The sequence below is a fragment of the Drosophila albomicans genome, chromosome 3 (assembly GCF_009650485.2).
Source record: "Drosophila albomicans strain 15112-1751.03 chromosome 3, ASM965048v2, whole genome shotgun sequence".
Taxonomy (NCBI): domain Eukaryota; kingdom Metazoa; phylum Arthropoda; class Insecta; order Diptera; family Drosophilidae; genus Drosophila; species Drosophila albomicans.
The window spans coordinates 42,302,919-42,325,303 of record NC_047629.2 but is presented as its reverse complement, the minus strand read 5'-3'; the positions used below and the strand labels follow the sequence as shown (position 1 = coordinate 42,325,303).

General features: G+C 35.5%; 1 protein-coding gene across 1 annotated transcript in view; it reads right to left on the bottom strand.

Annotated features, from left to right (window-relative positions):
- LOC117567048 (protein trachealess) overlaps positions 1–22,236 on the bottom strand; it is a 41,289-nt gene extending 19,053 nt beyond the window's left edge. Inside the window, exons 1-3 of the mRNA XM_034246766.2 lie at positions 21,685–22,236; positions 9,020–9,052; positions 8,763–8,810 (exon numbers count right to left, since the gene is read on the bottom strand). Of these exons, the coding sequence (XP_034102657.1) occupies positions 8,763–8,810; positions 9,020–9,052; positions 21,685–22,001 (398 nt within the window). The 5' untranslated portion in view covers positions 22,002–22,236. The remainder of the gene's footprint in view (positions 1–8,762; positions 8,811–9,019; positions 9,053–21,684) is intronic.
- Positions 22,237–22,385: the final 149 nt, after the last annotated feature.

Here is a 22,385-nt window from a genome sequence, read left to right as displayed (position 1 = left end):
GTGGACAGTCGAGGGATGCGAGCGAAAGAGATAGATGCAGAGAGAGGGAGCGAGTGAGAGCGAGGCAGAAGCAGACAAGTTGGCGTAGCGAATTCTCCCACAATTACGCGTCGCTGGCGGCAATTGTGAATTTTAAAAAGGAAACGTGCCAAGTGGCAACCGCGGGATGTGAGTGTGTGTGTGTGTGTGTGTGTGGGTGGACTGTAGGTGAAGGCGTAGACAATGAATGAGGAACTAAAATTCAACGCCAGTTGCCAGTTTGAGAGTCGCCAGCGTCGCCATAAAAATCGAACGTGAACGTGAAACGCTGAGCCGTTTCCGGTTTGTTCTTCTTCTTCTTTTTTTCGGGTAGCACATTTCCACGCTGCCACGTTTCCCCCGTTTTCCACGTGCAGACACCGGCCAGACATTGAAATTGGGTCTGGTGACTGAAGCTGCTGTTGTTGCTGTTGATGGCGAGCGTAGGTCGGAAATTGATGCGTGTGGATGCCTCGAGGACAATGGCCATGGATGTGGACGTGGACGTGGCGACTGCGACTGCGACGTGGACATGCAATGCGCTGCGTGCGGAGCGCCACAGTGCCAACCCCCCTCTAAGCATACCACTTTGGAGTCACAGACAGTCGAGTCCGTCAGTCAGTCAGTCAGGCATTGCCATATAAAGGTGCGTGAGCCGAGTCGAGTCGAGTGCGTGCTGCGGCTGTTGATGGACCTACAACTTACTTCTACTATATTCGACATGAGTTTGAGTTTTCATTTCGGTTTCAGTTTCAGTTGCTGTTTCTGTTTCGGTTTCTGTTTTGGTTTCGGTTTTTCAAAAAAATATATCGCACACACACACAACACACAAAATGTGTATTCCAGTCAGGAGTCGACTGCCAATTGTTGCATGAGTTTATGAATGGAATGTTTCGCAGTCGCCGGCACGTATGCAAGTGCCTCTCTCTAATCAGTTGGCCACCCACTTCCCCCCCCCTTGCTTCTCCCCCACTTGCTTCTTATGCCTCCTCCTGCCACACACACACACACACACACAGGAAGAACCGCAAAGAGAGTGAACTGGTCAAGAGACAACACACAACTGAGTGAGGAAGAAAGAGGGAGAGAGGGAGGGGAGAGGGAAGGAGACAACACTTGCCTGTTATCCATCACGTTTTCTCGGACACACGAGGCGTCCATTTCAAATAGCCGAAGCAACAGCAGCAGCAGCAAAACAACGTGATTTGCGAAAAATCAAAACAAATACGAAAAGGCCGCTGAACGCTTTAGGCCAACTTGAAGACGCCCACGATCGATCGATAAACCAAAAGCGATAACACGTTTGTTCTCAGCGAAGCGTGTGCAAGAATGCAACAGCTGCAGCTCAAGTTTTAGCTTCTATAATAGCCATGCATATCAGCAAATTAATTTATTAGACACGTGACGAAAGATCGATGTCATGTTTCTTAAATTGGCATTAAATTAACTAATTAATTGTGGTAGAACGATTATGTTTGGAAGAAATATTAAATAAATATACCTCTAGACCAGAAAGTTTAATGAATCTGCAGTTTAAAACACTATACTCTCTCCTTGGTTTAATTTTGATATAATAAAATCGTGATTAAAGTTTTTCTGTGTATAAATATATTAAAGTACATCCAGAAATCGGCATCAAATGTACAAGTATGATGAGTTTATTTCTATGTATACTTATCTCAAGTCACAATATAATATTATTAAGATTTTTAATAAAGATGCTATGCACACAAAAATCTTGATATTTGAATTACAACTTCCAACTTTATTGATGAATCAGATACTATACAAGCAACTATTTCGATTGATAAGTAGCTTAAAACAATATGACGAGGAAATCAACATGAAATATATTATGTTTTGTATTCTAAATTTTTATACAAAATATATAAACATTTTAAATATAAATTTCTTGTTTATGCTATTTGAAGCGTATTTTTAAGTTTTACAATACAGAAGTACAAAAAGCAATTGAAAATCATAATCCACAGCTTGAAAAAATAACTTAATAAACTAAGGGCTTCCTCAAATATTCTTAAACTACTTTGAAGAACTTCATTAGAAAATAATTGTTAGTGAAATCTTTAATAATTCGAATGATTATTAAATTAGTTAAGCAAAATAACGAAAAAAAAAACTTCAGATCAATACATTACACTTCCTCATCATCATTTGTGTGTTTTTTTTTTTGTAATTCTATTTAAAATGTTTGTAGATTTGTAGATTAGATATAGCGAAGGATTTTTCTATTCTTGATAAAAACAATTAAGAAACTTTGACTATGAGATACCAGCTACCCATTTTGAATAAACATCAACAAATTTGGTATTCAATTTAAAATATACCGATTCAATATACCACAAAAATACTACAAATATACCGAAGAGTGTTTTAGGTATATTGCTACAGTATTACTGCATTCAAAATATACCGAAGAAACCAAAAATATACCGAAAGCTATTTTTGGTATATTTTTACAGTACTAGTACATTCAAAATATACCACAGAGTGCAAAATATACCATTTTGTCAGCCAAATCAACTTAGAGCAAAGGATTTAATAATATTCTCGATAATCGATTGATTCGTATGCGTCTGGAGGAAGCCATAAAACATTTCACTGAAATTCCCATTTTGAATAAATAATAATATTGCGGTATTAAATCAGAAATATACCGATATTAATACCACTAAAATACTAAATACATACCAAAAGCTATTTTAGGTATATTGATACTGTACTACATTCAAAATATACCATAGAGTGCAAAATATATCATTTTGTCAGCCAAAGCAACTTACAGCAAAGAATTTTGTACACAATTTTTAGAAAAATACTGAAAAGGATATTAGATAAATATTCTCGATAATCGATTGATTCGTTTTCGTCAGTAGGAAGCCATAAAACATTTATCTGAAATGTTCGTATCCCATCGCAATCTCAATCCCAATTTCAATCCCAATTTCAATTCCAATTCCAGTGTCAGTTTCATTTCCAGTTGCAGCTCCGATTTGAAGCGCCAGTTGAGGAGACAGTTTGCTTAGAGGAAGCAATAAACTAACCGCGATCGCTGATCTGTCACGATCAGTTGCCAGTTGTCTGGTTGCCCACAGGAGAAAGCAATAAAAGTGACACAGGTGATAAAATAACACAACGAGATGATTCGTTTATTTCTCTTTGGTCATCTCTTTCTTTTTATTCGAGTAGCAGAGAAATGGGAGTTATCAGCGTGTAGGATCTGTCAGGGATGTATTATTTGTTTTGGTTGTTTTTATGGCGCAGTGAAAGGTAGCATAACTGTTCTTGGGCACTGTTACACAATCGAAACACACACAAAACGATTCATAATTCACAACAACAACAAGACCACAGAACCCAAACAAACAATTAAGCAATAAAAGCGAGACAAGGACAGCAATAGACTACGTGAGAGTGAGATGGCAATAATACTGCTGTAATCGGAGACTGTGCAGCTCGGGAGCTGAGGAGCAGTTAGATTATTATCGCCTTGTGCGTGCTTCTGATGAAACACATTTTCCCCCGTTTGGTCAGCAGCTACCACAACAAATTTGATGACTCCAGCAAAAGGGGCGTAATTATTTTTATTCCACATTTATGATTAACTACTACACAGATCTTAGTCTGAAATGAATCAGTTTCACTTGTGTTACAGCCAGGAGTTAAGGAGTTTCAAGGAATAGAATTTTTTTTTCTACTTTTATGACCATTTTTAGAGAATTGAATGAAATTTTAGGGGTTGGGATATTAAAATGGAATATGTTTTGTGGATTTTAAGAATGAACGAAATAATAAATCAATCATTTTGAAACTGAATATTTGTGGAATGGGTAGTAAAAGTGTTTGAATATAAAGAAGAATAAAAATTAATGTTTAACAAGTAAAAAAGATATTTACCCAATGCACTCTGGCCCCGAGTGCGGCATAAAATCGAAAAAATTATGAAACTATTTTTGGAATATGAACAAAATTTTGATTAATAGACATCCCAAATAAATATAAATACAGTGCACTGTACATTTTGAATAATAGCAAAACAATGTAGTATTGATATTAAAATATACTAAATAATATACCTCATAAATACTAAAATACACCGAAGGCCATATTTGGTATATCGATGAAGTATTTCATTCGAAATATACCATAGAGATCAAAATATAACAGATTTCAGTAGACTTAGACAGAAGTATTTATAACTTCTACAATAAATTCGAAAAAAAGTACAGCTTTATCTCGTATAGTCTCTGACGGACATACAGACAGACGGACAGACAGATATGACTATATCATCTCGGAAATGCTAATCAAATATTACAATTAATACAAAAGAATATAAAAACAATATATCACAAGACTATTACATAAAGAATTTTGAAATTAATGTAACAGACAGAAAGCTATATAATAAAAAAGTTAAATAAATTGAATATTATTTGCATTTTAAAATTCATTGCAAAAAGTATAAACATTTATTTTCATATTAAGTTTATTCAAATGCAGACATGTCTTTAAACCTAATAGAAATTAATTGTATAAGTCAGAAACCTAAAAAATAAAATACTGAATTGAAAAAGATCAATGAAAATTTACCGAATAGTTTTTGCATTTTTAAAGACTATTCAAAAAATATTGAAATTCATATTCATATAATATTAATTCAAAGCAACTATGTCCATTATTTCCGATTTCATAACATTATTATTGGTTTCATAACAAAATGTGTATTGCAACTTAAAAATTCCACCACGATCAGAATAATTGTGCGCACAAATTCTTCAATATAATAGCTAAATTTTTATAATGAAATAATTTATTTTTAGCACATTCCGAAGCAAATTTAATGCCCAAAATGAGCCAATCAACTTTAATTGTTTATTTTGCGTTATTCTAGAAGCTGAGCATAAATTTAGATGTGCCATTTTGGGTCGATTGATTGATTGATCGCCTGATTGAAAGCGATCAGATGCGATCGTTGACTCTCTGTTTATTATTTACTTGGCCGTTATGTGAGCCATAAATTAGCTTTGAAAAGTCAAAACAAACTTCAAGTTTGCGGCACACAAAATACACAAGAGATGAAGGAGGAGGAGGAGGCAGAGGCGGAGTTGTTGTTGTGGTTGTTGCTTCCACTTGTAGTTGCCCCTCCTTGCAAGTGGCGATCTGCTTGTTTGTCGTTCACTTTTCTGGTATTTAGCAAATAATTCGCATGCCAAACCGTAGCCGTTAACTGCGGCGACACAAAGTGCGCAGTTGTGATCGGAATTATTAATTAATATTCTTGCACCTTCCGAAACTGTGCCGTCGTCTTCGCCATCGTCACCTCGACTCGACTTCATTCTACTTCACTCGTAAATCTAGTTCAGAACTCAGTCCGTGCCCATGACGATGAAGAGGCATCGAGGCCAACCTGCACATTGGTCCCAGCTGAATAAGTATTTCATTCAAAATAATTGTAACAAATAATTCAAACTAAATATATGTTTAGTTAAATAAATTCTTAAATACAGATATAAAAGTTTAATGTATACATTTAATGTATGCATTAAAAAAAAAAGTTTATTTTTTGGTAGTTTCAAAATTACATGACTAAAGGATTTGTAATAAACTTGGACAAATTGAAAAGTAGAAAAATATGATAATCATTAAGCGTATTCTTGTTTTAATAAAATTGAATAGCTCCAAATACATTTTCGCTAAAATTAATATTTCAATAACGTTTAAATATGAGAGTTTAATGAAAGAATTGAAGCATTAAAAATATTATAAAATATTATTAAATACGATAATGAAAATATAATAGATTTATATATACAGTGGCGTGTAAGGATGAGTACATATAGTCTATTGTCTTTGGGTCCGTATAAAAAAGTTATTATTAAAGTAAATGAACCCAAATTTGTTGAATATTTATTAACAAATTCTTATACAAAATATAAGAAAATAAACTAATTGGTCTCATTAGGAAATAAAAAAGCAAATAAACTCGCATGTACTCAGTTATGCTCAATTTGAACGTCATATATGTGTATAAATAAATAATAAATTATATTCTTATATATATTTAAAAAACGAATATAAAAAATTTTCTTTTCTAATAACATACATTAAAAAAAATTAGTATTTCGAGACCAGAAAATTGATTTATTCGTTTTAATATATCACTTTAAATATTGATGATGAACTTCAGATATTCGAGTTGAATAAAAAATTGTAAACTCTAAAAGTAATTGCTAATTTTGGACACATGAAAAATGCGCTATTTAAACAAATCAATTTATAATATTGTAATTTATGTGATTATGGCTCTTACAATATTTACATTTGATAACGAAAAAATAACAAGTACTCAAATAGCTCTCTCTAAAATTAAAATCATATTATATATGAGCTAATTTGATACTCTGCAAATTTCGCATTCGAATTTGGCAATTTAATGTCAGTGTCGACAAAACTCTTAGCAATTTGTTTTAATATCGTTGTTTTAACATATTTCATTATATAAAATAAATACTATATTTCCTAGAGAAAGCATTTTATCTACCAAACTAATCAAATTTTTAATTGAATTAAAATTGGCAGTTAGCTTAAGTATTGAGTGAATTGATTGAATCAGTGTAATTTAAGTTGGAGAAGAACCAAGTCGAGTCGAGTCAAGTCGAATCGAGTTGAGTCGAGTCAACAGCCCCCAGACATGACCGTGACAGCTGTTGGCAAAAAAAGCAAAACTTTAACAAAAATCGAAGGATGAACAACAACAAAAAAGTTGGCGAGAGGAAAAAAGGTTGCAAGGAAGCGGCTGCTTGCCTACTGCTGCTCTTGCTCTCTTGCCGCATGTGGCATGTCTGCTGCAGAAGCGAGCTGGAAGCGTGTTCGGGAGCAAAGTGCATTCCTCGCATAGTTGTTGTTGTTGCTGTTTTTGTTGCTGCTGTTGATGATGGTGGTGGAAAATGGTGCAGTGTTTTTTTTTTGTTTTGTTTATTTTGCTAAAGTTTTTGTTGTTGTTTAGTTGCTTTCAGTTTGTCATTTGCGTTGTTCAATTAATTGCAGAAATTAATTTAAGCAATGCAAGTTTGCCTCATTGTGACATTGCTCAGTTGTTTCTGTCATTGCTGTTGTTGTTAATGTTGTTGTTGATCGATTCATTGGAAATGTGCCTTTGGGTTTTGAGTCTGGCTTTCGCTGGGTGCGTTCTCCTCCATTCGTTCCCCCTGTTTTGTGCTAATTGCCAACAAGCTAAAGAAGCGAAGAGAGTTGCGAGTTAAGGCTAGAAACATGTCTTAGGATTCGTTTGATGCCTTTGCAACATCTTCCGGCAAGTAGCTCCAAGCATGGCAAAAAGAGTGTGACAACGCGCGACAGCCTCGAGATAAATCCAATTAGTCTGATATTTGTACTTTTTATGTGAGAATTCCCATTAAAAATGTAAAATGTCATAACAACGAGAACAAGACAACAGACAAACAGCAGCAGCAACTGACAGCGACAGCGACAACAACAACAACAGCAACAGCAGTAGCTATTATGACTAGCTCTGAGCTTAGCCGAAGCGTATAATACGCTTAAATAACCGAGTAATAGGTGTAAGCTTTGTGAACACGTCGAACGATTTTGTTGAAATTTAGTATGCTGATTAAACAGTAGCTAAAAAATATGTATGCAAAATTTAAACGAGTTAGCTGCAGTCTTTACGAAGATATGACATTTTAAATTAAAAATTGGTGCAGCAGAATAAAACTGACTGCTCTAAAATATTTGTATTTAACAATTTTATTGTTGTTATTGACTATTTACTTTATTTTTGTTTTTTTTAATTTATTGTTATTGTTTATTTTTAAATAAACTAATTATTTTAATTGTTTCCATAAATGTACCTTCACTAAATTTGTAACCTAAAGTTATCTCTATGGAATTTCAATTGTAAAATATCAGTATTGACAACATTTTTCTTATATATGAGAAGTTTGTGTTGACAAAAAATTTGTTTACTACATGAGAAGTTTGCATTTGCTTAGATTTTAGTAACTAATTCGAAATAGTTATTAAAAGTATTTCATTTATAGAGATCAATATTTTATATTTCGATTGGATTTTAGTAACACATTTGAAATATTTATAAATATTAAAAGTATTTCATTAATACATTACAATATTTTGTATTTGTTACAATTCAATCTTCAATAAATCTGCTTCGTTTTCTCTAAAAATATTTGAGATTTATTCTTAATACTATTTTGCAAAAATTTTAAAGATAAAATCTAAACTTTTCTGCTTAATACTTTTTCTACTTTTTATACAAATTCAGTTGCAGACTGAAAAGTTGTCGCTGTTTAATCCAACTGCGATTGCAAAGTGAACAGCAAAGTTTCAACACTTGCAGTTAGATCATCACATTAACGTTGACAGCAACGGTTTTCCACTAAGCTGCGGCTACAACAACACATCTCAGTCTTAGTCTCAAGTCCAAGTCGCAGTCGAAGTCGGAGTCTGAGCTTCAGTCAGAGACTGAGTTTGAGTATCTCATAGATGCGACATGCGCCTTTGACGTCTGGCGGCGATGTTGGCGACGTCGACGACGACGTCTTTGGTTTGGCATTCAATAATTTTATGCTAACAAATGCGTCGCCAAGTGGCGCTGCTTGAGAAGCTGCCACAGAGAGAGAGAGAGAGCCCGAAGGGAGGGAAAAAGGGGGCAGAGAATCGTTTACGGTAACATTAACACTTACCGCGCATTCACCGAGGATTGTGCAGCACCGATCTCCTCCATGGACTTTCTGCGAAGAGAAACACAAGAAGAAGAAGAGATACAGCTACAGATACAAAGATACAGAGAGATATACACAGAGATACATTTCGCTTGCGAGCCTGTTGAATATTCGATTAAGCGAGCGCGTCGAGGAAAAAGTTGACATTTTCTAAATAAATTAAATTAGCCGATAAATGTGTCGGCTATCGGCGTTCGCAGCCGTGGCAGAAAACTCACCTGTCGCCCCAGCAAAGCGCATCCTCGCGATACCTGCGAATAAAAACCAAACAGAAATTTAAGCGATTAGTTTCTCTCTCTTTCTCACACTCTCTCTGTCTGTCTCTCTCTCTGTTTTGAGAAGGTCAACAGGAAGTTGTGATCGTCTAATAAACAACAATCTGTGGCAAATTGCACTTCAAAGTTGCCACAGAACTGCGCATTATCGACCAAAAGCTTTAATAATCAAGTGCATCATGAGTATATAAAATTTATTGATTTTTACCGCTGTCTTTCCTCTCTCCGCACAGCGCCAGACAATTTTCGTCATAGCCGTCGAACAGCCCGTAAATCATTGCCCCAAAAAAAAAACCAAAATCTGTGCCAGACTTTCGATCCTTTTAAGTTGTCCCGTTTTGGAGTCGCGAAACCGCGAATTCTCTGACCCTAAATCGATCGCCCTCTGATCGATACAGTGATTGAGCATCGGAGGAGGAGCTGGACAAAGGGGGGAAACCTTTTGCTTCAACGCTCCATGCCAATTATCAAAATTGTAATAATATTCATAAGTTTCGTCTGCTTTTCGCTTTTCGTTTTTGTTTTGCTTTTTCCCTTTTTTGTTGGTTGCAGTTTATCAATCCTAGGTCAAGTCCGTTTAGCTTTAAACAATTATTGCCAACTGCTTTTTTGGCTAAGATTCTTCTGCTGTTATTTTTTATTAGGTTCAAAAGCGGAAGCACTTGCCCAACAAAGAAGCTGTTTCATTCATCGCCATCAATTAAGTATTAACAAAATATTCAAGTTTCTGGAGAACTGTTGCAAAGGTTTAATAAGTAGCTTTAGTGATTTACGATGTTAGAACAGTTATCTTAAATTGTTTCGGAAGTGAAAATGAGAATACATATTGTTATACTAAAGAAAACTCGAAAAGACATCAAATATTATGTTATTGTACAGATATCAATAATAGATTTTCTTATTGGGGCTTTTAGTAAATACTTTCTAACAATCTATACTGTTCAGTTCTGTGCTTTGTCTGTCTTTACTAAAGACTCTTTAGTTTAATCTATTAAGCAAATAAGAAATAATTCGTTTGTACTTTTTAGTTTGTATTAAAATTTTTCGCTCACTTTCTCAAATGAAGTTGTTCAATGTTTGAAATTGCATAGTAAAAGCCACAACGATATGTTCAAAATATAAATATCTGTTAATTATATATTGGTACTGATCATTACTGTTGTGTCTGACTGTAAGTAACAGCTACAAAGAAAACATAAAGTACCAAAGTTTTTAATCATTTATTATTATTACTTAAGTAAATTATAACTGTTTCAATATTTAATATTTACTTTAACATAGATTTTGATTCCAAAAAATAAATGTGTTATATATAAATGGTTTTTCAAAGAAGAATCTTGATCTTTGATTTGAATTTGCAAGAATAAATTTTTCCTGAATTTAAGAAATGCCTTTTAAGTAAATTTTAATATTCGCATGATTTCTTTTATAATTTAAAATTCTATAAATCAAGAAGTGCCTTAATATATGGAAATGTATATCATAATTGGAATAATGTCTAGCATTAAGTTAGTATAGAAAGAGTTTAATAACATTTTTTGCTGAAAACTTTATTTCCCTATCATTCTATGTTACTATATTCTTTAATGTCAATATATAATACTAAATTACTGTATTCTTTGCTTTGGTTTCGAAGCTTCTTGGCATTATTCTTCATTCTCACATCGTTTAGGTTTTCAAACTGAGTGATATTCCCATAGTTTATTCAATTTCATATCATTCACTTAATTTGATGTTTAGTTCAAGTTCTCGTTTCTACAATTGATCTGCGATAATTATAGCTGCCTTTGGTTTTCAATTTCCTCATAAGTTAATTAAATTTGAAAGCAGCAACAGACTCTTCAGTTCCTTCGCTTGAGTTTACAATGTTTTGGACCTTGTCGAAACAGAGTGAACAGCTTCTGTCCTTGCAGTCCTTGTAAGCTGTAAGTGGCAGTTGAGTTTGACCAAGACACGTGTTCTCCCTCAACAACAGATCGATCTCTCGAATGTTTAGAGCAGCAATTGCATCTCCAGAGGCAGCTATTTTTAAGAGTTGGCCTAAACGGCTTACTTGGGATGGGCAAAAGGAGGAGGGAAGAGGAGGCAGGACAGCAGTCAACAATGAGATGTCATTGTCGCTGTGCACAAAACAAAGATGAGAGAGACCACTGAAAACGCTGATAATAACAGATAATTGTGTAGAACATGGCCCAACTATTTTGCCACAACTATGTGGAGTTTGTTGGGGCTGGAGACTGAATGCGATCTTGGAAACGAGCCACAAATCAAAGCCTCATCAGCGTTATAAAGTTCAAGTGATCGATTCGCGATACCGCGTCGATCGCTTGGCTTTTTGTCTGTATTTCTTCAGGTTCTACATCGCTCTCGCTCTCTCTCTGTCTCTCAGTCATCCTCTCTCTCTCTCTGTGTGGAGCTGAACGTTGTCGTCGTCACTTTGATTGCGTTTCGTGCCCAATTAGTCTCAGAGCACTTGAGTGCGTAAAAACTTGTACCGCACCATAAATAAATTGGCATGAGGAAAACAGGAGCCAGAGTCACAGAGACAAAGTCCAGCGACAGGAGAGACTTCCGAGAGACAAAGAGAGAAGAGAGATTGAGAGAGAGAGAGAGTGAGCAGGAGACAACAACGTCATCGTCATCGTCTTCATCGACAGCTTTGCGACGTCGTTGAGACGTTGTCGCCAAGCCACAAGACGCCGGGCATTGTCAATATATGGCGCACAGTCTGCTTGCCACATGCCCCTTTGCCACCTTGCCTCTGCAGAGGGCTAGAGGGCTCTTCGGTAGTCAGCAGTCGGCAGTTAAAATTACATAAGGGGGCTACCAACTGACTATTAAGAGGTTGTCCCAGAGTCGCTGCACAAACACGGCGCACAGCCAAAGTGGCCATAATTATGGAACATATTTCATAATAATAAGGTGTGTAATCTCCACATTTAACTAGGCTACGAAATGTGCAACCAATTAACTAACCATCCATATGCAGTTGCCTCCTCTCCTCTGATTACTGAAATTGTTGAGGATACTTTAGAGCAGTTATGCGAGAAGTTATCATCGAGATGAAGAACATTTCATGTGCCGAGTAATCAAAAGGCAGCCAAATGAACTACAGTCAACCACATTCATAAAGTCAAGTTAAGGGGCATTATAATGTAGTTATAATTTGAAAAATATGCGATGAAGTCTATTATTTTCTATATCTACGTAGTATTAATACTCATTTATAAGAGAAGATATAATTTGTAAGATATACAAAGAGGTGTATTATTTATTATATCTGCATAAAATGGTTACTCATTCATTGAACAAAACTATGACTAATATAGAAAATATAGTATGTACATATATGAAGTACTGATTTATTGTAAAGCTTCATAATATTTTATGCTATGAGGTATTATAATGTTGATTCTATTTCGAGAAAATAGTTAAATACTTTATAATTGTCTTTATAGAAAGAAATCAGGAATTTATTTTATGCATAAGTATAAGTTTTCGTTTTTATCTAAAATATAAAATTTTGCCTAGTAGTATATCTTTTTCATTATATTACTGCTAAAACTAATTGTAATACATTTTTCTTAAGTCTGAAAAATTTTATTTATAAAGGAGTATTTTTCATCTTAACTTATTTAAATTACATTTTGAAAAAACGTTTTGTGTTATTATCTTGTTCTAAAGAAATTGGGGATTTAATTCTTCATAATTATATGTTTCTATTCTTAGTTAAAAATATTAAAACTACGAGTTTTGTCTTGAAATATTTTGTTGGTATTTCATTCTTAAATATGCACTATATTTATGATCTGATTGCTATGAAATACGGAGAATGACTAAGATATGAAAAGAATCTAATAAAAAGTACACATATCAAAAGAGAAGAGTTTTATTAAAATATTTCCAGAGTCAATGAATTTATTATTATATTATATTTAAGTAATGTTTCCCTTAGTAATATTGAATTATTGTGATTAAGTATTCTCATTGTATAAAAAGGCAAGTAAGTGTTTCTTTCTTTAGTTCAATATTTATTAAAAAATCATTGGAGCCAACGAAAGTTGTGAATCTGTGCTCGATATGCAGCATTTCTAATTTGTTTAAGAAGTTAAGTGTGATAATTAAATATCAATGTTCTGTTAACTAGCTCCACTGTGTGTACTTGTTGTATGAACAAAAACAGGGAGCTCAACAGCTCTTCTCCACTTTTTGAATGATGCTGTCAAAGCACCCAAAGCGATTTGCGGTCAGACGTTGATCGCACGCGCTGTCCCTTTGTTGACAGCAACGATCTCCTCTCCTCTCTCTCTTTCGAGTCGTCTTCCCTTGGGGGAAGCGAGAGGGAAACCAATTGGCTGATCTATCATTATTGATTGTGCCCAAAAGAGATGCAGTGTGTGTCGCAGATCCACTTTGTGGCTGCCACAGATCCACTTGCGGTTGCCGTAAACAATTATTTATATTAAAGCGAAAGACGCTGCGCGATCAGGGAATAGCTCTTCGATACACGTAGAGAACCTAGATAAAGTTAAGGGAACTTGCGGGGAGAGGGGAGATGGGAGAAAGGGGAATTGGCAACTTGTGGCACTCGAGTTCAAGTGCAATTCCAGCTGCAATCAATTGCGGCAAAGTCTCATGCTCTCATGCTTTATATATTGGGGCGTTTATTTCTGCTTAATTTTATTTTAACAATTTCGATTTTTTTTTGTTTCTGTTTTTAGCTTCCTCTTTGCCGTAATTTTTGTTGTGTTGTGTTGTTGTTGTTTTTTTCGTTTTTGGTTCTTGGCCTTAATATCAAATTTTCGCTCTAAATTCCGCTGATCAATGATTGCCTTTTGCCTTCCTGCATCGACACTCCTCGCGAACCTCTTTCGCCTTCCCCTCTTTCAACTCGAAGTGTCTTTCCCCCTCCCTCTCTTTGGAAACATTCGAGTCTGTCTGTCGTTTTGGCTTTTGAAGTTGAAGTCCGAGTCGTTGACTGACTGACGAACTGCTGCTGCTGCTGCTCTGATCGACTGATCGACTCTGACGATCATCGACCGATCGCCGCCTGTCTTCTTACCGACCTTGTGTTATTGCTCTTTGGTTTTTGTTGCTGTTTTTTTTTTGTCTGTGGCTTGTCGGCAGGGATTCCAACAATTTCGAAACTTCTCATACATATTTATAAGTTGGCAAAGTTTTGCGAAAAGCGTAAAGCTCTGCCCACAACTCTGCGGTTATACCCTGCTGCTAAGGTCGCATGGGGTTGCTTGAAGTATTCGTCAGCCGAACATTGAATACTTTAATACTTATACTCAACAAATCAAAAAATATTTATCTATCATTTTTAGTACATAAAGGAAAAAATTTTAGAATCTTTCAAAGTTTCTTTTTATGAGATTTTCTTTTAAACTTCGTATCTATGCAATTTTTTTACTATTAAACATTAGTTGATATTTCCATTTGATTATTTCATAGACTCAGAGATTATCCGCAGAAATATTTCATTATCTTTTAAGTAATAAATTATAATATAATTCAACAAATTATATTAATTCTGTTAAAAGAATTGTTACCGTATTTAGTTTAAAATATCCTTCACTTGTTGTATAGTCACACTTGATTTTAACTGCGCAGCGCGTAACGAAAATTAAGTTCATTATAAATATTTAAAACTAAATTGATATTGTGTATTTTACTTGGAAACGGATATTGACAATCAAATAAGAATAGAATGATATGTTAATCGGTAAGTTATCAATTATCCTTTATAGTTTGCAAATTTTATAATAGACTTAAATTTGTCTAACTATAATTTAGAGCATATTTTTAATACTAAAAAAAGAATGATTAAAAAATGGTATTTTAAATACATTTTTAATTAGTAAATCAATTTTAAAATATTTATTGAATAATATACTAGCATATTCCTTTGATATCTTTAGGTGGCCAACTATTTTAAAGTAAACATATGTTTGAGGAATGTATTTTAGAAAAATACGAAATAACATTACTCTTCAATTACTTTCAAATCCCCATATTTGAATAAATATATGCTATAATCAAATATTCAAGTCTTAGTGTTACAGTAGATAATCTATTAAATACAAAGATGCATTTTCTCTTCCTCAAAATAAGATAAGTGCTTAATCGCATATTCATAAGCCATAATGAGACTATGTAGATAATCTTTTCAATAACTAATAAAAATATACAAGATGTATTCTTTTACTTCATTGATGCTCCTTAAAGACTAACTTTAAAGAGTATATCTGTATATAGAGTATTCATAAATCGATTGAGCTTTAGCTAGTTTATATTCGTCTTCATTTTTGGGTTGTTTCAATACTTATCTCAATTATTTGATCGCGAACTTTCCTTTTTGTCGGTAGAATAAGAGAGAGAAAAGATAAGGAAAATTGTATTTTTCGAGTGTGTTCAATGTGCGTTGAATGCGATTTATGAATCAGCGCTAATCACAGTGAACTTATAGTAAGTATTAACGTATAGGCAATGTAATTGAATATTTTTGTATTCCAAACAGGGATTTGTACTTTTGCACTTTGGGTGTGTGTTGCTGTTGCCGTTGCGGTTGCCATTGCGGTGGCAACAGTTGCCAGTTGCAGTTAGAAAAAGTGCAACTGGAGGCCAGGTGGTGGTCAGGTGGCGGTCGCAACTTTGTAGACCAAAAAGGGGGGGGGGGGGGGGGGGCGGCAGCAGAAAGGAGGAGTTGTTCAGAGCCAAGGGCCAGCCCTGGCACTGAGACTTGGAAGTCATGTGTGTGCCGTTTAATCATTGTTATTGTAACACGGCATGAATTTCAATTAATTTTACGCGCTACCAGAAGACAGTAAAGGCAGTAAAGGCAGCAAACAAGAGGAGGAGAAGTTGCCTGGTGACGTTGCCATCGTCGCCGTCGTCGCTTGGCGTTGATGAAATTGTTGGCTCACTTTGAATTTGCCGGCAGCAAGGACATCATCCAGCCAGCTTGTCTACATGTAAGTGAACAGACTGAGAGTGAGTCTGAGTATGTGAGTGTGTGTGTGTAATAGCTTCATGCCTGGCGGCTGTGTGAACATCAAGCTCATCAAGCTGCAAACCCGCCACGGCAGCCGCGGTAAATGCAACACAAACAACCGCAACAGCAACAACAAAGCTGTAATTTACTCTACTTGATGGCAACCTGCAAGTCAAGACAGCCTCTGGCGGAGTGGGTGGAGTGTCTTGCCTTTGCTTTCGGCATTGGCTTTAGTATCGGTCTGCTCTCCTCTTCTCTCCTTCTCTTTCTCTCACTCTCTCTCTCTCTCTCTTCCATCTTTCCTCTACTCTTGTCTTGGCCAAGATCTTTCGGCAAACTCAATTTGCAGTGCCGGACTTTTGTCCTGGCTCAAGTGTTGCGCTTCATTTACATAATTTAATTGAATGTGACGTAGGCTGGACCCCGAGCTAAGAGACTTTTACTGAGACAGCGACTGAGACTTCGACTCAGATCGAGTCTCTCTTCAGCACTTGCAGCTGAAACAAGTGTAGCTGGTAATGCATTTGGGGTGGGACTCTTGTAACACCTTTAATTTTATGAGCGAAGCTGCAACATGGGCAAAGGGCAAATGGAAAATGGAAAAGGGCTGCACCGTTAGCTGGCGAAAGTTTTGCAGAAAATTATTTATATATTTTTGAAATTTATCATTTTATTACTATTATATTTAAAATTTTTACAACAGCAAAATCGCAGAGGACATTGATCCTGATATAAACCTAAGCAATCGATATTGAAAAGGAATTGCTTAAATTTGACTCTTAAGAAACAAAAAAATTCAAATTTTCTTTAAGATAAATCATTTTAGTTGGAGTTAAGCAATCGATATTGACTTAATTTGATTTTTGAGAAACAACAAAAATTAATATAATAATAATATATATATAATATATAATATAATTATAATAGTTTCCATAAGATGAATAATTTTTGTTGGAGTTCAGTAAAAAGTCAAAGGCGAGCTTAATGCACTTTTGATTATGTTTTACAAGAAATTTTTATATTATAAGATTTATGTGCAGATAGTAAATAACACAAATGTACTTTACTAAGTGAGTATTTAAAGGTATGAATTATTAATTAATATTTTTTTTTATATGTTTTATAATACTCCGACGAAGGCTTTAAAGTTAGTTTACTTTCAATTGCTGGCAGTTATTACTATTTGTTATGGTTTGTTATTGTATAGTTAATATGGCAAATACAAATATTCCGAAATTTTTATTTGGTCATCACATTTAAATAAAATAATTTATTCATACTTAATATTGCTTATGTGTTCGTTTGTTCGCTAACTATTATTTATCGATCGATCTAACTATTGCGTTTTAGATTTCATTCAAGTCATAAATAAATTCGAAAAATTCGAATCAATTTTTTGTTGTTAAATATATGACAAGCCAGAAGCACATCATTCGATGATATATCAGAACATTGATTATTATATGTTATGATATGCTATTCTTGCGTCAAATATTTTAAACTTTGAATACCTTAAAATATTGTCTCGGCTGTTGACGTTGATCAAGAATATATATACTTTCTAGGGTTGGAGATGCCTCCTTTTGCTTGTTACATAAATCTCCTGCAGACACAAATTTATAATACTCTTCTACTCTATGGGTCTTTCACAATTGCATTTTAAGTATTCATTAAAAAATCTGAAGATGAATTGTTAGCACAAGCATTCATTTACAATTTTGAGGTTGACTAGAGGTATGCAAGTTTTTGCTTAAATTTATTTGGTATGTTCACCGCAGCATCCCCACAGACTGATATAGCAATTAGTTAGCCAAAAGTACTGCAATTTTTAGCACTTCAATCTAGCTACATAAAAGTAGTCAACAACCAAATACAAAATCGAATATTCGTTGCTCAGTTGTGAATAGGCCGCAACACTCGAATCGATTGTGAACGCTTCCCATGAGGTCAATTCCCACTCACACTCGCACACTCACACATTCACACACATTCATTCCCAGCATATGTGGAAGCCAGCTCTTCCCCTTCAATGCTCACTCCCTTCTCTCTCGCTTGCTCCTTTGAAAAGCTCATTTCGCTGAGCTTCCAACATAATCGCAATCATAATCTTCAGCATTTTATTTCATTTTCTCGCGTTGTTGTTGTTGTTGTTGCTTTTCGGTCGCTGTTCGGTTTCATTTTGCTCTTTATGCTTTGCTGCAATTTCTTAATGGCCGACTTGCACTGTCTCTCCACCCCCCTGCCTCTCTTTCCCCCCACAAACAATGCAACTCCACCAATCACGTTCGAAATATAAATTGTGGAAATGATGGTTTTTCTGCTGCAGTTGCTGCAGTCTTCCCTCTTGCTCCTCTCTCTTAGCTTCCCCTGGGTCCAACTGCTGATGGTTAAGTCGACCTCGAAACCGCAAAATATGCTGCTGACCATCTTTTTGGGGGCAACGCCGTGGAAAATTGCGTGGCGCTGTCGCTTTTTGTTTTTTCTGTTGTTGCTCTACGGCGATCGCTTTACGGAATGAAAATGCCGTTCGTGCTGCTGCCACAAGGGGCAGAGCCGCAGTCGCGGCGTTGCAACTCTTAATGAAAAACAAACGTCGCAGCAATTTTCCAGTTAGAACACAACACACAGAATCTTTTTCGCTGAGTGTAATTTTAAAATACGCGCGGCTTTAACGAATTGTGCAAAGAGAGAAAAGTTAAAGGAGACGAACTGATGAAGAAGAAGAAGAACTGTATGAAAATAATGGGAAAAAAAAGAGTAAAATGAAATTGAGGCAGCCACAAACGGAGGGGCACAAACAATCACAGTTTAGATTTCTGTATTCAGAGTCGACTCAAGTCTCTCAACTCAAGTCGAGTCAAGTCTTTGTTGTTGTTGCTTTTAATATTACTTTGGCGCTTTTCGTATGTCTTCGCCAATATTCGCCAAGGTAATAACTCAGGTGATTATAGTAATTATGCGTTCTGACGCGATCCAGCCACGGATAACGCTATTTCGATATAATTGAAAAATGCTGATAGACGCTTATTGTGTCGACTGGAGTCAAGAGTCGACTTCAGAGTTGAGACTCAAGAGTTGAGTTGAGAGGCGACTTCGAGTCGACTTCGAGTCGAGCGGCGGCAGATTGACTAACTGTCCAGTCCAGTCCAGTCCGGATTCGGTTCGTTTCGGTTTTGGTAGCTCTCCGTCTCCGTCTTCGGTGTTCAAGCTGGCCCTGAGTTAATGGACGCGCCACCAATCACAGTTCATGAATTACATCGCCATCGCCATATTGTTATGGGAATGTCTTCTGCAAAGAGCTTCGACTCTCGACTTTGACTTTGACTTCGACTCTCGACTGCGGCAAAATGTTCTTTGATGCCGATTTCATTTTTCGATATTGAAAATAACCATGCATTAAGCCGAGCTTCAACCTAACTGAATCATGCTCACAGAGAAACACCCAACGAGACAGAACGAGAGAGTGAGCGAGAGAGAGAGAACATTGTGAGAGAAGAGTTCAAGTTATCATCTCGTGACAATCTGTGTGCTTCAAGTACATCGTTGAAAGTGTTATTGTCACGTAAATTCAATTAGTTTAATTACAAGTTTCATCGATGTTGGCACCTCTGTAACGGTCTCGCTTCCTCATCCTCTCTTCCTCTCTCCCCTTCTTTTCTCACTCTGCCTTTCACCTCCTTTTTTTTGGGGGGCAATTTGCAATTCAATCGCAGTTTCTGAACTCATTTTTAAGTTTATCGCCATCCTACAAAATTGGTCTTGGGTGGCTTTCCTCTTTTAGTTGAGGAAAAGTGCTTGGCTGATTATGATTATGTGGGTGAGGTAACTTGATGGTCACGATGGCCAGCCAGTTAAGCTAAATGTTTTATAAACTCTCTCTCTCTCTTTCTGGCCAAACTCGACAGCCCATTAAATTGAACTGTAAATTGAGAAATTGCCTCGACTCAACATATTCCAATCAGCAAGAGGTTACGGGTTACGCTCAGCGAGGATCGGAAAATAATTAAAATTAAATCGATATAATTTATGCTTAAAGATTAACAAAGATTGCACTTTGTGATGTCTAATTAATGTACGGTATGATTTTCATAGAAAATAGAGCATAATAAGAAAGAATTCAATATAATATTCGAAGCTACAGCAAAATATGAATCTGAAGACTCTTATTCTCTTTTAACTTGCATCTAAAAGAATTTTTGTATACTACGAACGATATATTTATACTCTGTTATATTTAAATAAAAATAATTTATTTTAAATGATGAAAAATTCCATTCTTAATCTTTACAGAATAAAGTAAAGTATAGAATAGTAATAAGAAAAGATTTCTTTTTCATCTAATAAGCTTTGTATACTACCATAAAATCCCAAATCTATTTAATCTCTAGGGATTATACTGTATATATAAAGAGGGTTTTCAGTCTATAGATTCTGTTTAGAAATATATAATGTCATCAAATATGTTAGGTATACAGCTGGCAAAATATTTGCAATAAATAATATAGTATATATATATACTATAGTAGAAATCAGTATATAGAAATAATGTATTTTTAAATATTAAATATATCACTCTTCCAGAGAAGAAAAGCGCTAAAATCAATAATCACAATGCTATGTATGATGCTCAAATTGAACGCAAGAAACGAGGTCTTAAATTAAGATCAATTTTCCACAATAATTTTAGATTGATACTTTTTTTTTAAATACTGGACACTATAGGATATTATGACTTTTTAGATTTCGATTGTAAGAATCGGATATTTAAATAGGTTTGGTTTTCTATTAGCAAAATTAATTTATTGCAAATTATATATTTTTATTTGCATAATCTATAAAAATGAAATCTATATAATAAATATATCATATATTTTAATGTCTACTAAAATGTAAGTACTTAAATATTACATAATATCTGTAATTCTTATACTTTGAAGCGCTGAGTTCTTTTAATTTAAGTTTCCCCAATGTATTTCCCAAATTAGCATATACAGTATATTGCTGTGATATTAGTATTTTAACATGAGACAGTTTTGAAAGATAAGACTTAGATACTTTGGATGTGAATATAGCTTAGATAATACTGTCAAAATAAACTTCCAAAATAAATTTAAAATGTCAGGCATATGACAGTTTTTATGCATCCCTTTATAAATCCTATCAGGGTTATGACTTGACACTTCCTCAACTCAGTTGGTATATTATATTCAATGATTATATTATATTATATTGTGCACATAGTTTGCAAAATTTATTTACTAGCAATTAAAGCCCAATCAATATGCAATTTGCACTTATTTTGGGTTCGTTCTCTCTCATTCTCTTGATATAATGCTCACACACATAGAGTTGAACTGGAAGCCGTTAGTTTTGGTATATAAAGATTTAAGTGGTATAATTTCCTATGTGCAATGCAGAGTGCAGGCAGCTCAGGGGAAGGAAGGAAGAGGGACAAGTTGATTCAGTGCCATTGGCAGGACAATTTGAATACGGCAACGCCCCCAAAACAAAAGGCGACAAACTCAGAGAGATGGAGAGTGCACCTGTGTATGTGTAAATGTGTGTGTATTGATAGAGTATCCTTGTGTGGTGGCTAGCTAGAGGTATTTACCTATAGTAGGGGAATCCCTGGGGCACATGCAAATCCATTGGCATGCCGCCGCTCGCCGCTGCCGCCGCCAAATGATGATGATGATGCGAATGCGGATGCGAATGTGCATGCGAATGCGAATGTGGATGCGGATGCGAGTGCGGATGATGATGCGGATGGCCGGGATGCATGGCATGCGTATGATGTGCGGCAGCTGCCACATTCTGGACATGCGCCGCAGCCGCAGCCGCTGCAAAGCCCGCATCCGAAGCCATCGAATGATGCCCGAGGACCGCTGCCCAGGGGGAGGCGACGAAACCGCTGCCGTGATGCTCCATGATGCTGATGCGCGCTTGTTATCGATATCGTTTATCGGTTTATCGTTTCACACTGCACACAAGAATTGCAATAAATATACGATACGATATGCAATATATATACTTTATAGTGAAAGAGAGATCTTATGTATTATTGTGGGCTATATAGCCGGCTGTGATTTGATTCAACTCGCGCCAAGATGGCGGCCATTATTTACCGTTAACGCGCATGGCCGCGACAAAAGGACGAGGACAACGACGACGACGATGAACCGACGGCGAATTCGCACAGCGAGAAATACACATGCAGTATATGTATATATGTATATATAAAGTAGGTTCCTGCTAACAGGACGAAAGTCGAACTCGGCACTCGACACTCGACACGAATTTGCGCTTCGACTC